Raw genomic sequence first — 14,270 nt, forward strand, 5'->3', positions numbered from 1 at the left:
AAAGCTGAAAGAAATAATTCTCTCTACTTTTATTCTGACATTTCACATTCTTAAAATAAAGCAGTGATCCTTACTGACCTAAGACAGGGAATTGTTACTAGAATTAAATGAAAAACTGTTTAAATGTATTTGGCTAAGGTGTATGTAAACGTCCGACTTCAACTGTATTTACCATAACATATGGAGACAGAAACATAAACATTTAACCTCGCAATTGACATAATTGCAATTGATGAAATCCTTCCAATAGAAATATAAAAAACAATTTAGTTATGAATTGAACTTTAATTAAATGAGTTGACTCTTCATATGGGATGATTTCACTGAACAACAAAAGAAAGGGAATATTGAATTATCACCAATGATCCATCGCATCTCCCAAAAACATTTTCAACATACATCTGTAAAATGATAGTCTAGAAACTAAAGGTTTGGTTGTCTTCCTCTCAGGATTCCATGTCTTCTCCCTGGACCTCCTCAATGTCCACCTCTTGAACATCAGACTCTGAGGCCTCATCTTCACTGTCACTTTCCAACCTTGTTGAGGATGGCTCGTGGTCAGGCTCAAAAAGCCTCAAATTTGCCCGGATGGCCACCAACTATGGTTGGTCAGCCTGTTGCGTGCTTTGGTGTGTGTGCTCCCCAAAAAAGGACCAGTTGCGCTCTGAGGCTGGTAGGATTTGCCCTCATCCAGGCCAAGGTGACGAGACACAGTAGTATTGACACCATAGGCCTTCTTGATCTCTGCACCAGACAGGATGCTCTTGCCAGCATACTTGGGATCCAACATGTACGGTGCGGCGTGTTTGGGCTTCAGGCAGAAGTCTTCACGCTTTTTGATGCATTTCAGAACTGCAGTATCCTCTGCTTGGTAGAACAGTGAAGTGGGCATGGCAGTACGGATTTCTTTTCTTACATCTGCAAGCAGAGTCAGGATGGCATCGTCTCCCTCAATCCGTGCAATGGCTAATGCTATAGGTTTCAGGAGTTTCAGGCTGCTTACCACTCTCTCCCAAAATACATCATCCATTAGGATGCTCTTGATGGGGCTGTCCATATCGGCAGGCTGTGATATGGCCATTTCTTGGAGAGATATCTTCCCCTCCAGGAGACTGTCAAACATGATGACAACACCACCCGAACGGGTGTTGATGGGCAGCTTCAATGTGGTGCTCTAATTCTTCTCACTTTGCTTGGTGAGGTAGATTGCTGCTATAAAAATACATTAGCGGAACACATTCGGCAGAAAATAGCTTCATTTTCATCAGATGACAACAGAAGTGCAACGCTGTTTGGCTGGCAGCCACACAAGTAAATGAGCTAATGATGAAAAGGCAAGGTATTTTTTTGCAAAAATTATGCATGGCCATTCTATTTCATAGAAAGAATGTAGCCAGATGCACTTCCTAATGTTTAGTTTCAAGTTAATCTTGCATTTAACCGGAGAAAAGTGGGCTGGCTACACCGAGAAAAGTACTGGAGAAAAGTAGCTGCACATCAGTCAGAGCGCTGTCTGCTGATAGAATGCTCGTTCATGAATGAATTCTCATCCTAGTGGAGAAGTGCAACTGAAGCACAACAGTCGTGTGATGCCGAGCAGGAATTACAATACGAAGAATTTTAGATCTGCGTTTTAAAAACCGCAACAAGATATTTCTTCTGTGTTTTTCCTGCATGAAAAAAGCTGAATTCTGCATTAACTAGCAAGTTAAACTTAGGGGTCACGTTATCTAAGTAAGTTGCTGAATTAATAAGGTGACGGAGCATCATATTGTGTTAGCTTTCTGCTGTGTTTGCGAAGTCAAAGCCCTTTGGATGCGACATCTGTATAACTGCCACTGCTATCTTGACAAAGACAAAGCGTGTACACATGCTGCTCCAGAGCCAGTAATGTTCTTCCTTCAGACAAGCATGCTTCAAAACTTTGTTCATTTGCAGTGTCTCTTGTTCACATTCGCTTGTAAATGTCCAAACTCACCAAAAGTATAATTTGGTAGCTCCTACCTATGTACAAATTTATGAGCTGGATTGCCTGTCTTTACAATTCTTCATTTTTGTTTGGACTCGTTAGCATGTTTAGCTAGCAGCCACCATGGAAATGTGATATTACTTGTGTATTAAGAAATTAATACCGTAAATCCCGGGATGAGAGAAGGACGGTATGAAGATATGGAAATCTGGATACCGCCCAACCCTAGTGTCTGGGCTAGCTAGCCAGTGATTAACATCTTTGTATGTTTGTGTGTCTGTCTGCATCTAGTTAAGTAGTGCAGCAGATTAATGAAAAAATTGTAAACAGCTAATCCAGACAGACAAGAAGATTTCTGAAAGACTGAGACAACAGAACAAATGGCACTTTAAACAACCATGTAAAACTAGATGCCAATACTAGTTTTATAACACAACAGAAAAGCTAAATTAAAAAGAAGGCCATTGTAACGACAAGTAACCTAGTTGCTGGAAAATCATTTAAGCTCCATTTAAAGTTCAAGCTGAGAGGAATTTATTAATATAATACAGAAAGAAAAGCCTTTTCTATTCCAGATCTGATACTACTCTCACAGTGGCTTTCACAGTGTTTTATACCACTAATCTCTAGGGGCTCTGAGGTAAATGCTTCCAATTTCCTTCTCTGTTAAGTTAGCTATAGAGCACGGTAAAAATAGGCTATATAAACAAGTGGCTCATTAATATCACTGAATGTGTTTTAGCGACAAGGCCCCATAAGGGACCTATTTATTTAGGAGATTTAATAAAAGCGTGCTTTGGCTCCTTTGTCCCAGCGTAAATGCTACTACATTCTGTCGACAGCAGCAGTTCCTACAGGAGCACCGGAGAGAGGGTGTGTGTGTGTGCATGTGTGTGGTTCCTGTGACCTTGTCTATATCTAATTATGTGTGTGTGGCAGAGAGGGGTAGGGGCACGTCATTTTGCCCCTAATGGTTTCTAAACAATCTTTACAGGCCCGAACACCTCTAGCACCTTAATTAGCTAGTTTGTTATCCATCCTGTCCCAGCCGTTAACCTATTCTCTCTGATACCCACTACTACCATAGCCACAGAGGAGACGGGGAGTGCAAGGGTTAAATAGCAGAGGAGTGGGGGGTCTAGAAAGCCATTACCCTCTTTGTGTGCGGGTGTTTTATAGGGTGTTTTCAAAGGATGTATGTCGGTTCTTTTGTCTTGCTACTGAATACAATTGTTTGTAGGTGAGTGCACTTGACTAGAGCACCTTTATTGGTCTTTTGGTCAAATAAACACCAACTAAAAGACTCCAACTCTGATAACCAGCTTCACAAGCAAGCTGTGTGGCCCCTTCCCTCCCTGAGAGAGCTGCTCTCCTCTCTATGACACCATACATCTGTTTACAAATCACCTAGCCGTGCTAATCAGAGATGGGGTCTCCCAGGGTCCGAGGTTGGCGTGTCCCGCTTCGGCGAATCACAGGGGTTTAGGCTGCACCGCTCACATATCAGTCATCAAAACACAACAGCTGGTGATGTGTGTGTGTACCCACAGCTGTGAGTTCACCAAGTGTGTGTGTGTGTGTGTGTATGTGTATGTGTATATGTATGTGTATGTGTGTGTGTGTGTGTGTGTGTGTGTGTGTGTGTGTGTGTGTGTGTGTGTGTGTGTGTGTGAGAAAGAGAGAGGAGTGGTCTTGTTGTGTCGTTGATTGAGTGCCATACGAAGAGCCTCTAGGGAGCAGAATCAAAGCCTGTAAAGTCTCTCTCCATCTGTCTCTAAACCTAATGCTCAACATAGACAGCAAGGATTAAGGAAATGCATGTTAGCTTCCACACAGGTCATTGTGACATGTAAACTGCATCGCGTGGTGCGGGAGACCAATAGAGGAACAGCTAAACAGAAGATGGGGTTAGTTAGCTAGTCTCATGCTTGATTCTGATGCATGCTGGTTCAAAATGAAAGAGAATATGACAAGTGATACACATTGAGTATTGTACATTGCTATATGAAGCAGTGTGTTTGTGGTGTACTGCCTTCAGGGCAGAAAGCTGTAGAAATCTGTATGTTATTGTGAATTTTACTTTAGAGTTTTTAGGAAACCAAGATTTCAATAATAACGGTCTGCTTTCTATACTAGGAGCAAGGCCATCTAGTGTTGTTAGCCTCATTGAGGCGGCATCGCAAATGGCACCCTATTCCCTATATAGTGCACTTCTTGGTCACAAGTAGTGCACTATGTAGGGTCTAGGGTGCCATATGGGACATATCCTTAGTGTTGTTAGCCATCCTTCGTAATGTCCTTGAATGTCCAAAGATCAAGGTCAAAAAAGCAATTTGCTGTGATACAAAATGTTGTTTACTGCTTAATACCTATTATGATATGTTCATCACGATCTTATGTCATTCCGTGGAGATTTAAGAATGCTATGGTGTCAGATAATCTTCAAAGTAAGCATTCCTTTCTACTGCAATAATCAGAGGCAGTCCCTGTCTCTCTCACACACACAGACACAGCTCCACACAGACACAGCCACACATAGACACAGCCCTACACAGACACACACAAACACCTCTAAACACTGTGTAAAAGCAAAGTACGAATATTCCTGGGTTATAACTGAGTATACTGTGAAGTTGAGAAGAAAATCATAAGTGCCTGTGAGAATGAGCTTTGTACACACAAGTTACTGCGGTAATTAGGGCCAAAACAGCACAAAAGGTTAGCTGGCTGGGAGTGCATCCTAATGTACTGCTGCCTCTGAAGAGAGGTGAGTCACCAGCATACAAATGGCCCTCTCTGGAGTAGAGTGAGACTGGAGTGAAGGAGAGGAGAGACCGCCATCTGAATGACAGATACAAAGAGGACAGGAAAGACGACGAGAGGAGAGAGATGATAGAAGTAAGCGAGGTGAGAGGAGAGAGAAAGCGCGAGAGAGTGAAGAGCAAGCGAGACAGAGCGAGCGAGAGAACGAGCGATGACCATGACCATTAATTCCCTGTAGTATTTACATTGTATATAACTTAGAAGTAATAAATAGTGTAACCATCATGCATGTACATTTTGTTGTTTATTTATTTATTCTTATATAATCTTAAAAGGTATCTATTGAAGATTACACAATACAACAGCAGTAGTGTTGTACCTGTATACATGATTATATGTACTATTATTATTACTACTCAAATGAACTGTATTTCACATTAAATAAATAAAAAAGCATATTGATGAGTTAGTTAAGAAGCTGAATACCCCCTAAAACAAAACTCGCAAAAATTGAAAAAATAAATAAAATAAATATGGGCATCTTCTATAGAAATAGGACCTGCCAACCGCTAAATAGTAGAAAACATATTATTCAGTCGATGTTTCTATCAGTCCTAGACTACAGTGGCAACATCTACAGTTAAAGTCGGATGTTTACATACACTTTAGCCAAATACATTTAAACTCAGTTTTTCACAATTCCTGACATTTAATCCGAGAAAAAGTCCCTGATTTAAGTCATTTAGGATCACCACTTTATTTTAAGAATGTGAAATGTCAGAATGATAGTTGAGAGAATGATTTATTTCAGCTTTTATCCTTTTCATCACAACCCCAGTGGGTCAGAAGTTTACATACACTCAATTAGCTTTTGTAGAATTGCCTTTAAATTGTTTAAATTGGGTCAAACGATTCGGGTAGCCTTCCACAAGCTTCCCACAATAAGTTGGGTGAATTTTGGCCCATTCCTCCTGATAGAGCTGGTGTAACTGAGTCAGGTTTGTAGGCCTCCTTGCTCGCACAAACTTTTTCAGTTCTGGCCACGCATTTTCTATGGGATTGAGGTCAGGGCTTTGTGATGGCCAATCCATTACCTTGACTATGTTGTCCTTAAGCCATTTTGCCTCAACTTTGGAAATATGCTTGGGGTCATTGTCCATTTGGGAGACCCATTTGCGACCAAGCTTTAACTTCCTGACTGATGTCTTGAGATGTTGCTTCAATATATCCACATCATTTTCCATCCTCATGGTGCCATCTATTTTGTGAAGTGCACCAGCCCCTCCTGCAGCAAAGCACCCCCACAACATGATGCTGCCACCCCCGTGCTTCATGGTTGGGATGGTGTTCTTTGGCTTGCAAGCCTCCTCCTTTTTCCTCCAAACATAACGATGGTCATTATGGCCAAACAGTTCTATTTTTGTTTCATCAGACCAGAGGACATTTCTCAAAAAAGTACGATCTTTGTCCCCATGTGCAGTTGCAAACCGTAGTCTGGCTTTTTTATGGCGGTTTTGGAGCAGTGGCTTCTTCCTTGCTGAGCGGCCTTTCAGGTTATGTCGATATAAGACTCGTTTTACTGTGGATATAGATACTTTGCACCCGTTTCCTCCAGCATCTTCACAAGGTCCTTTGCTGTTGTTCTGGGATTGATTTGCACCTTTCGCACCAAAGTACGTTCATCTCTAGGAGACAGAACGAGTCTCCATCCTGAGCGGTATGACGGCTGTGTGGTCCCATGGTGTTTATAATTCTTTTCTGAGGTCTTGGCTGATTTCTTTTGATTTTCCCATGATGTCAAGCAAAGAGGCACTGAGTTTGAAGGTAGGCCTTGAAATAGATCCACAGGTACACCTCCAATTGCCTCAATTTATGTCAATTAGCCTTTCAGAAGCTTCTAAAGCCATGACATCATTTTCTGGAATTTTCCAAGCTGTTTAAAGGCACAGTCAACTTAGTGCATGTAAACTTCTGACCCACTGAAATTATGATACAGTGAATTATAAGTGAAATAATCTGTCTGTAAACAATTGTTGGAAAAATAACTTGTGTCATGCACAAAGTAGATGTCCTAACAGACTTGCCAAAACTATAGTTTGTTAACAAGAAATTTGTGGAGTGGTTGAAAAACAAGTTTAATGACTCCAACCTAATATGTAAACATCCGACTTCAACTGTATATGAACACAGCTGCCACTTCATTAAAGCAGTTAGTTGCAGTTTATCATAGCGCACTGAGCTATATTATGGGTGACAATTTTAGTGCTCATCAAGGCATTCTCTACCAGAAAGTTTGCTGGCCCTCTTTGATGTTACGTAGGTTGATAAAGTCCCACTGCACCTAACATCTTTACTAAACTTTAGACAAACTAGTTACCACACTCGGTTTCAGGGATAACTTTGGAAATTCCTCTGGTCTCTACTGAGTTCGGTAAATTCAGCTTTAAGTTCTTGCACCTTATTTGTTTTAAAATCTTCAAAATGTTCTTAAATTTTATGTTTTGGGGCCTCGAGGGCAATTCAGAAAGCTGATTGAGGACCGTATCACTGATGAATGCGTTTGTTTTTTATGACCGTGTTTTTCTTCCTGCTTGCATTTTCTATTTATATTGATGTGTGTATTTTCTGTAATGTATGTAATTCAGGGCTCATCTGTAAAAGAGACCTTGGTCTCAGTATGACTCCTTGATAAAATAAAGGTTAAGCAAATACATTTAATTATCCTCATTGCATTGTAATCGATTTACTGAAATGCTGTACAACTATACTGCTTTGGCAATATCTACAAATTGTATGTCATGCCAATAAAGCAATGAGAGAGAGAGAGAGAGAGAGAGAGAGAGAGAGAGAGAGAGAGAGAGAGAGAGAGAGAGAGAGAGAGAGAGAGAGAGAGAGAGAGAGAGAGAGAGAGAGAGAGAGAGAGAGAGAGAGAGAGAGAGAGAGAGAGAGAGAGAGAGAGAGAGAGAGAGAGAGTGACAGAGAGAGAGTGACAGAGAGAGAGTGACAGAGAGAGAGTGACAGAGAGAGAGTGACAGAGAGAGAGTGACAGAGAAAACGAGAGAGTACTAGTTGAAGTAAATCAAATCCTCTTCCGCACCCTGGTGTAATTACACAACATTTCATCCCTAGCGAGTGTTTAGGAAAAACCACAGCGAGACAAAACGGTGGAAGCGGGCACCACCCGGGAACAGTGTCGGGCGCGTGGCTAGCTGCAGCACTCCGCTCTGAACACACTGATGAATGGCTGTATGGATAATATAGCCTTGCCACCTACCTGCCTTCTTCCACTGCCTAGCTACCTCTGTGTATGGGGCCATTTACATCAAGGCCAAACACACACTCGCATGCTCACACATACGGGCGCACTCACACACACATACGGCTCTAATGTTATGGCTGTAAATCAATAAGCGACAAAGAGAGCGAGAAAGTGAGGAGGCAAACCAGTTCCCTGGGTGATATGCTCAACGCTGCCCGCCACCAGGCTGATGGGTAAAAGGCTGCATCTGGCTACGGTACAGTGCAGAGAGAGAATATGTACCATTCACACACTAATTCTGAAGAGATGGAACAGAGGGGGAAAGTGGGAGGGAGCAACGAACCTACACACAGGGGACTCTATTGTGACTAAACCTGTATGCATTCATGTGTGTGACCAAATCAACACACACAATGCATCATACCTGCACCCCTGGAACTACTACTCCACATACACATAAATATACACACGCCTAACTGTTCTCTCCTGGGGTGGTGGTACACACACACACAAGCGCACACACACAGGCACACAGTGAATGTAAACAGCGGAAAGGAAAGGAGAATCCATGTACCTGAATCCCGTCCAACAGCTTGCTCATGCACCAGAAACTGTCAGCCTCGATGTTCCGCAAAGTCTCCTCCTGCAAGCTGGACACGTCAAAGTTCTCCACCTCCTCCTCTGTACCGAGAGAGAGAGAGAGAGAGAGTGAAAAAGAGAGTGAATTGGGTCTACCAGCATCACAGCAGGGGCCTTCTATTAAACAGGGAAAAAATAAGAGAAAGCTGTTCTTGAAGAGAGCCTGAGGAGTCTCTCTCTCCTTGATGAAGTTTAGTGGTACAGATGGTTGTTCTCAGCGTTTCATGGAGGGTCTCTCTAACAACACCTGATAACGCGTCAATTTCCTCTCCACCCCCATTCACACACACATTATTTACATAATTTTTTTATTTAACCTTTATTTAACCATGTATGCTAGTTGAGAACAAGTTCTCATTTACAACTGCAACCTGGCCAAGAATAAAGCAAAGCAGTTCAACACAAACAACAACACAGAGTTACACATGGAATAAACAAACATACAGTCAATAATACATTAGAAAAAGTCTATAAAAAGGCCATGGTGACGAAGTAATTACAATATACCAATTAAACACTGGAGTGATTGATGTGCAGAAGATGAATGTGCAAGTAGAGATAGTGGGGTGGAAAGGAACAAGATAAATAAATAAATACTATGGGGATGAGGTAGTTGGATGGGCTATTTACAGATGGGCTATGTACAGGTGCAATGATCTGTGAGCTGCTCTGACAGCTGGTGCTTAAAGCTAGTGAGGGAGATATGAGTCTCCAGCTTCAGTGATTTTTGAAGTTCGTTCCAGTCATTGGCAGCAGAGAACTGTAAGGAAAGGCGGCCAAAGGAAGAATTGGTTTCGGGGGTGACCAGTGAGATATACCTGCTGGAGCGCGTGCTACGAGTGGGTGCTGCTATGGTGACCAGTGAGCTGAGATAAGGCGAGGCTTTACCTAGCAGAGACTTGGTTTGGCGACGAGTATGAAGCGCGGGCCAACCAATGAGAGCGTACAGGTCGCAATGGTGGGTATTGTATGGGGCTTTGGTGACAAAACGGATGGCACTGTGATAGACTGCATCCATTTTGTTGAGTAGAGTGTTGGAGGCTATTTTATAGATGACATCACCGAAGTCGAGGATCGGTAGGATGGTCAGTTTTACGAGGGTATGTTTGGCAGCATGAGTGAAGGATGCTTTATTGCGAAATAGGAAGCCAATTCTAGATTTAATTTTGGATTGGAGATGCTTAATGTGAGTCTGGAAGGAGAGTTTACAGTCTAACCAGACACCTAGGTATTTGTAGTTGTCCGCGTATTCTAAGTCAGAACCGTCCAGAGTAGAGATGCTGGACGGGCGAGCAGGTGCAGGCAGTGATCGATTGAATAGCATGCATTTAGTTTTACTTGCGTTTAAGAGCAGTTGGAGGCCACGGAAGGAGAGTTGTATGGCATTGAAGCTCGTCTGGAGGTTAGTTAACACAGTGTCCAAAGAGGGGCCAGAAGTATACAGAATGGTGTCGCATGCGTAGAGGTGTATCAGAGAATCACCAGCAGCAAGAGAAACATCATTGATGTATACAGAGAAGAGAGTCGGCCCGAGGATTGAACCCTGTGGCACCCCCATAGAGACTGCCAGAGGTCCGGACAACAGGCCCTCCAAATTGACACATTGAACTCTATCAGAGAAGTAGTTGGTAAACCAGGCGAGGCAATCATTTGAGAAACCAAGGCTGTCGAGTCTGCCAATAAGAATGTGGTGATTGACAGAGTCGAAAGCCTAGGCCAGGTCGATGAATACGGCTGCACAGTAATGTCTCTTATCGATGGCGGTTATGATGTCGTTTAGGACCTTGAGCGTGGCTGAGGTGCACCCATGACCAGCTCTGAAACCAGATTGCATAGCGGAGAAGGTACGGTGGGATTCGAAATGGTCGGTAATCTGTATGTTAACTTGGCTTTCGAAGACCTTAGAAAGACAGGGTAGGATAGAAATAGGTCTGTAGCAGTTTGGGTCTAGAGTGTCACCCCCTTTGAAGAGGGGGATGACCGCGGAAGCTTTCCAATCTTTGGGAATCTCAGACGATACGAAAGAGAGGTTGAACAGGCTAGTAATAGGGGTTGCAATAATTTCGACAGATAATTTTAGAAAGAGAGGGTCCAGATTGTCTAGCCCAGCTGATTTGTAGGGGTCCAGATTTTGCAGCTCTTTCAGAAAATCAGCTATCTGGATTTGGGTGAAGGAGAAATGGTGGGGGCTTTGGCGGGTTGCTGTGGAGGGTGCCGGGCAGTTGACCGGGGTAGGGGTAGCCAGATGGAAAGCATGGCCAGCCGTAGAGAAATGCTTATTGAAATTCTAAATTATAGTGGATTTATCGGTGGTGACAGTGTTTCCTAGCCTCAGTGCAGTGGGCAGCTGGGAAGAGGTGCTCTTATTCTCCAAGGACTTTACAGTGTCCCAGAACTTTTTTGAGCTAGTACTACAGGATGCAAATTTCTGTTTGAAAAAGCTAGCCTTAGCTTTCCTAACTGCCTGTGTATATTGGTTCCTAACTTCCCTGAAAAGTTGCATATCACGGGGGCTATTCGATGCTAATGCAGAATGCCACAGGATGTTTTTGTGCTGGTCAAGGGCAGACAGGTCTGGAGTGAACCAAGGACTATATCTATTCCTAGTTCTACATTTTTTGAATGGGGCATGCATATTTAAGATGGTGAGGAAGGCACTTTTAAAGAATAGCCAGGCATCATTTACTGACGGGATGAGGTCAATGTCATTCCAGGATACCCCGGCCAGGTCGATTAGAAAGGCCTGCTCGCAGAAGTGTTTTAGGGAGCGTTTGACAGTGATGAGGGGTGGTCGTTTGGTCGCAGACCCATTACATAAGTCCTCAACTGGCAGCTTCATTAAATAGTACCCGCAAAACACCAGTCTCAACGTCCACAGTGAAGAGGTGACTCCGGGATGCTGGCTTCTAGGCAGAGTTGCAAAGAAAAAGCCATATCTCAGACTGGCCAAAAAAATGAAAAAAGAAAAGATTAAGATGGGCAAAAGAACACAGACACTGGACAGAGGAACTCTGCCTTGAAGGCCAGCATCCCGGAGTCACCTCTTCACTGTTGACGTTGAGACTGGTGTTTTGCGGGTACTATTTAATGAAGCTGCCAGTTGAAAACTTGTGAGGCGTCTGTTTCTAAAACTAGACACTAATGTACTTGTTCTCTTGCTCAGTTGTGCACCGGGGCCTCCCACTCCTCTTTCTATTCTGGTTAGAGACAGTTTGTTCTGTTCTGTGAAGGGAGTAGTACACAGCATTGTACAAGATCTTCAGTTTCTTGGCAATTTCTCGCATGGAATAGCCTTCATTTCTCAGAACAAGAATAGACGAGTTTCAGAAGAAAGTTCTTTGTTTCTGGCCATTTAAAAAATGTTGTACCTTTATTTAACTAGGCAAGTCAGTTAAGAACAAATTCTTATTTTCAATGACGGCCTAGGAACAGTGGGTTAAACTGCCTTGCTCAGGGACAGAACGACAGATGTTTACCTTGTCAGCTCGATTATTCGATCTAGCAACCTTTCGGTTACTAGTCCAACGCTCCGTCGCCTACTAATCAAGCCTGTAATCAAACCAACAAATGCTGATGCTCCAGATACTCAACCACTCTATAGATGGACAGTTAGTTTCTGATTTAAAGAATGCTTCTTTAAATCAGCACAACAGTTTTCAGCTGTGCTACCATAAATGCAAAAGGGTTTTCTTATGATCAATTAGCCTTTTAAAATGATAAACTTGGATTAGCTAACACAACGTGCCATTGGAACACAGGAGTGATGTTTGCTGATAATGGGCTTCTGTATGCTTATGTAGATATTCCATTAAAAAATCAACCGTTCCCAGCTACAATAGTCATTTACAACATTAACAATGTCTACACTGTATTTCCGATCAATTTTATGTTATTTTAATGGACAATTATTTTTGCTTTTCTTTTAAAAACAAGGACATTTCTAAGTGACCCCAAACTACTAGGGTTGAATGGCGGGAACCCGGTTACCGAGATTTACCGCCCAAAACCACTCCCTTTGACCTGGATAAATAACTGAAAAACCAGTAAATTATAATCAATTATCTATATGAACAGCATAGCATGAAATGGACCTGCTAAATTATATGCGATGTCTAAATCTGGCTATGCTACGGCCTCTGCATGATGAATCAACACTCAGGGTGGGGACAGACAGCCCATCGCCGTATGCAACGCAGTTCACACTGCATGTAGGTCTATCATCTCATCATGTTAACTTTCTTTTCTTGTCATAGGTAATATAAAGATTGAAGTCGTGTCTAATTTACCCATCTCCATCTGGCATCACATTATTTTTTAATTGCAAAGATATATTTTTTAATTGCAGCTGCAGATTTTTTAAATCAGCCTATCACTTGAATATCGTTGCTTTAAATCAATGCACGTGTGAGAACCCTCTCACAGTCTTTCTCTCTCTCTCCATTAACTCCATTTAAATTGCATCCAAAATAGATAATCCTGTTCTAGATTGATATATAATCCTATATATAGATGTCCTAGCCTACTTCTTTCGGGTAATACATTCAATGCATTATTAGCCTTTTATTTAGCTAAATAATGATGGGTTATGCATAATAAACTTATAGCCTCTGTCTCATGCGCAATACGCAAGCACCTGTGCTCCGCTGGCCTCTCATTAGAAAAACACTACTTAGCTCTTTTGCATTTCTTATACCAATAGACAATTCGAAAAGGGACACAAGCTCATTTTTGATGAATGTTAAAACACAGCAGCCAAAAGAAGAGCGAACCTGCGATGACGGTAGGCTATAGCAGTTATTTATTCAGGCCAATAAACATTCAATGTTTGTGAAGAGAAGTGAAGTGAAAGCCATCTGCCTCTAATTCTAGTCCTATATTATTTCCAAATTAAAATCCAATTCGCTAGCCTGTACTTGTAACTTTGTAGGCCACGTGCTGAACCAGAGTCGCATGTTCTCTTCTGCTTTAACATTATTTGAACGATGTGCGCAATTCCGGGTGGTTTCATTTATGTACTCAAGAGAGCATATTGCTGGCTACATCTATGGGATTTTCTGTTTTTCTGTCGTGCGTAATAGGATAACAGCAAGATCATTTGGGCTTTTTTGAAATGGGCTCATTAAATGTCATTAATGTATTTATATGATTTATAATGCGTTTAATGACCCTTCCGGTTTTGGCGGGAAATACCGGGTTACCCAGAAGATCTCGGGATGTAACATTCGTAAAATACCTGGAAAAAATTAAACCCTAATACTTATGTTCTTTAGTCACATACGACATCGCAGACACCAAATTCCAAACTTTGAACAAGCATATCTCCTGTCCCATTTGTGACATTTTGTACATATGCAGTTGAAGTCGGAAGTTTACATACACCTTAGCCAAATACATTTAAACTCAGTTTTTCACAATTCCTGACATTTAATCCTAGCAGAAATTCCCTGTCTTAGGTCAGTTAGGATCACCACTTTATTTTAAGAATGTGAAATGTCAGAATAATAGTTGAGAGAATTATTTATTTCAGCTCCACATTCCCAGTGGGTCAGAAGTTTACTTACACCCAATTAGTATTTAGGAGCATTGCCTTTAAATTGTATAACTTGGGTCAAATGTTTTGGGTAGCCTTCCACAAGCTTC

General features: G+C 42.0%; 1 protein-coding gene across 2 annotated transcripts in view; it reads right to left on the reverse strand.

Annotated features, from left to right (window-relative positions):
• The window catches only part of LOC139534114 (TBC1 domain family member 22A-like), a 203,033-nt gene that overhangs the window by 103,941 nt on the left and 84,822 nt on the right, over positions 1–14,270 (reverse strand). For both annotated transcript variants that reach the window (XM_071332882.1, XM_071332881.1), the window contains exon 10: positions 8,566–8,672. In XM_071332882.1, the coding sequence (XP_071188983.1) occupies positions 8,566–8,672 (107 nt within the window). The remainder of the gene's footprint in view (positions 1–8,565; positions 8,673–14,270) is intronic.

Source organism: Salvelinus alpinus, chromosome 11, assembly GCF_045679555.1.
Source record: "Salvelinus alpinus chromosome 11, SLU_Salpinus.1, whole genome shotgun sequence".
NCBI classification, from domain to species: domain Eukaryota; kingdom Metazoa; phylum Chordata; class Actinopteri; order Salmoniformes; family Salmonidae; genus Salvelinus; species Salvelinus alpinus.